This window comes from Rhipicephalus microplus, chromosome 3 (assembly GCF_043290135.1).
Source record: "Rhipicephalus microplus isolate Deutch F79 chromosome 3, USDA_Rmic, whole genome shotgun sequence".
NCBI classification, from domain to species: domain Eukaryota; kingdom Metazoa; phylum Arthropoda; class Arachnida; order Ixodida; family Ixodidae; genus Rhipicephalus; species Rhipicephalus microplus.
The window spans coordinates 264,299,319-264,301,674 of NC_134702.1; the positions used below are offsets into that span (position 1 = coordinate 264,299,319).

A 2,356-nucleotide genomic window follows, 5' to 3' on the forward strand; every position below is an offset into this window, starting at 1 on the left:
TCTCACCGAAAACATCCGGGAATTTTTCGTCAAGCACTTCGGCACTGTGGGGGATGCTGTAAATTCCAGTAACGCTGATGATCAGAGCCTTGAACCAGTCACGACCCAGAAGTGTGCTACTTTCGTTCCTTACAACGAGAAGTGGCAACTTGCAGTCCCGCTCTTTAAACTTGATTGGCAGTGTAGCTTTTCCGATGACGCCTAGTCCTTGCTGGGTCCATGCGACGAGGTGCACATCTGCTTCCTCAAGCTTAATGCTTGTTGCCACATTCAGCTTGCGGAACGACTTTTCGCTGATAATTGATCTAGCTGTCCCTGAATCCATTTCCATCGGTACCATTTCTCCGCCAATGCTTACGGTAACCATGAACTTGGGACAACTGCTGGTTACTTGGCTGATACTTCGCAAGTCATCATACTCAGTTTCCATTGAACTTGCGGTACTTTCCAGCTGATGGTTCACCTGCCCACTTTTTTATTCTGACACACCTTGGCTATGTGACCTTGGCCGGAACAGTTGAAGCATACTGCGCTTTTAAACTTGCAGCGATAGGCGGTGTGGTTGCCCGAGCACCGGAAACAGCGTTGTTCAGACTGCGTGTCTGACGCCTTTTCCTCTTGCCCTTTCTTCAGACGTTGCGTGCCTATCTTGGCCGTGATATCTGAGCTTTCCTGAAGCTGACTTCTGATAGCTATTTGATGTTCCGCTGCCAATTCGGCTGTGATTGCCAGGTCATAGGCTGTCGCAAAGGCCAGGTTCTTCTCGGCCAACAGGCGCTGCTGCACTTTGCGGTCGCAGATCCCAAAAACTAACCGGTCCCTGAGCATATAGTCAAGCGGAAGTTGTTTGTCGTTGAACCCAACGTTCTCGTCCAGGTTTCGTAAAGCAGTAACATAGTCAGCGACTGTCTCACCGTCGTGCTGATCTCGTTTGGAGAACACATACCTAGCATACAGCTCGGAGGGCTTAGGATTGATGCGATTCTTCACTGCCTCTACTATGGACTGATAGTCGGCGTTCGGCAGTCTAAGAGGCTTTACGAGGGTGGGTATCAAAGAGTAGGTTTCTTCCCCACAGGAACTCAATAACGCTGTCCTCTTGTCGGCGTCTTCTGTGAGCTTGTTAGCTGCGCAGCATAACTCGATACGCTCAACGTAGTCTTCCCATGAAGAGTTGCTATTCAGGTGAAACTCGCCGATGCGAACGCCGATGGCCATCCTGCTGAAACCGCTCCTCCTGCGTGGACACAACCTTCTTCGTCGCCACTGCAATGACTGACGTGGACGCCGCAGCAGCTTTTGCAAGAATGCTTTATTGCACAAACTACACGAGTATATGTAGGCACGGTGGGTTGCTTATCGATTCACTTGGTGATGCTAGTTCGAACACAAGATATGTGCAGTACACACTGGTTCACTCAGTTCATGCTGTTATCGCTTTTCCATTCCACTCAAGTATACGAGTACCATAAATTTTGCTTGTGGGTTCCTTTTTAAAGGGACCCGCAAATGGCAATAATGGGTGATTAGATTGCGGTGGAAAGGAAAAGAGCGTGAATTATGGTGACAGGTGACAACATACTTTTCGTGATCTGTTTAGAATTTGTATTTTAAATCAGGTTTAAAAGTAACAAAAACCAGCATGTCATGCCCCGAGTGCAAGAGCCATGAACCACAAATAAAAAGTCTGAAGAAGTTTGCTGTGATTATTTAAAGCGCACCAGAATAAATGCTAAAAATTTGAACACGGGTGTTATTGTTCACTTTTGTTTTTTGTATGCGGCCTACAAGGCCAAAGCAGTAGAGCGTGAAAAACGGCGCTGCTTTCGTCGTGGTCTCTGCAGGGAAACGGGTGCAGTTGCGCATGCGTGCGGCGTTTCTAGAGTTGCTCGATTCCCGCCACACCGGATGCGTTGGAAGAAACACGTTAGTTTGTGAATGCGATCGCTGCGGCACGCGAGGTGCCATCGACCTACTGTCACCTGTATAGGTCGGGACCTGCGTCGACCTATGGAAAATCGATGTCATTCATGCGTGCTGCTCGTGGTAGCGATGGTGGTGGTCTGTCAAAATTGTTGCAACCGCTGTCGTCCGCCGAAGCATGTGACTCCGGCACTACTCGACAGGGGTGTGAATTTCACGCTTGCACGTGAGCCAAAATTCGTTCCTCCAACTCAATCAAGTTGTCCAGCGATGACGTATTGAAGCCGTTCAACTACGGCTGCACGTGAACTACATTGTGTGAATTGTTGATCAGTTGTGAATGCGTCATTTCGTTCTCGAAAACTTGGCTTAGCTTAACTTGGCTCTAATAAAAAAACGACCCATGCACGGCTAAAAGTGCTTGCATACTTGC

At 48.5% G+C, this 2,356-nt stretch overlaps 1 protein-coding gene across 1 annotated transcript; it reads right to left on the reverse strand.

The window, feature by feature from the left end:
- Positions 1–459: 459 nt before the first annotated feature.
- Positions 460–1,218, reverse strand: LOC142803199 (uncharacterized). Its single transcript, XM_075888295.1, has one exon. The coding sequence runs from the start codon at positions 1,216–1,218 to the stop codon at positions 460–462; it is 759 nt and encodes a 252-aa protein (XP_075744410.1).
- Positions 1,219–2,356: the final 1,138 nt, after the last annotated feature.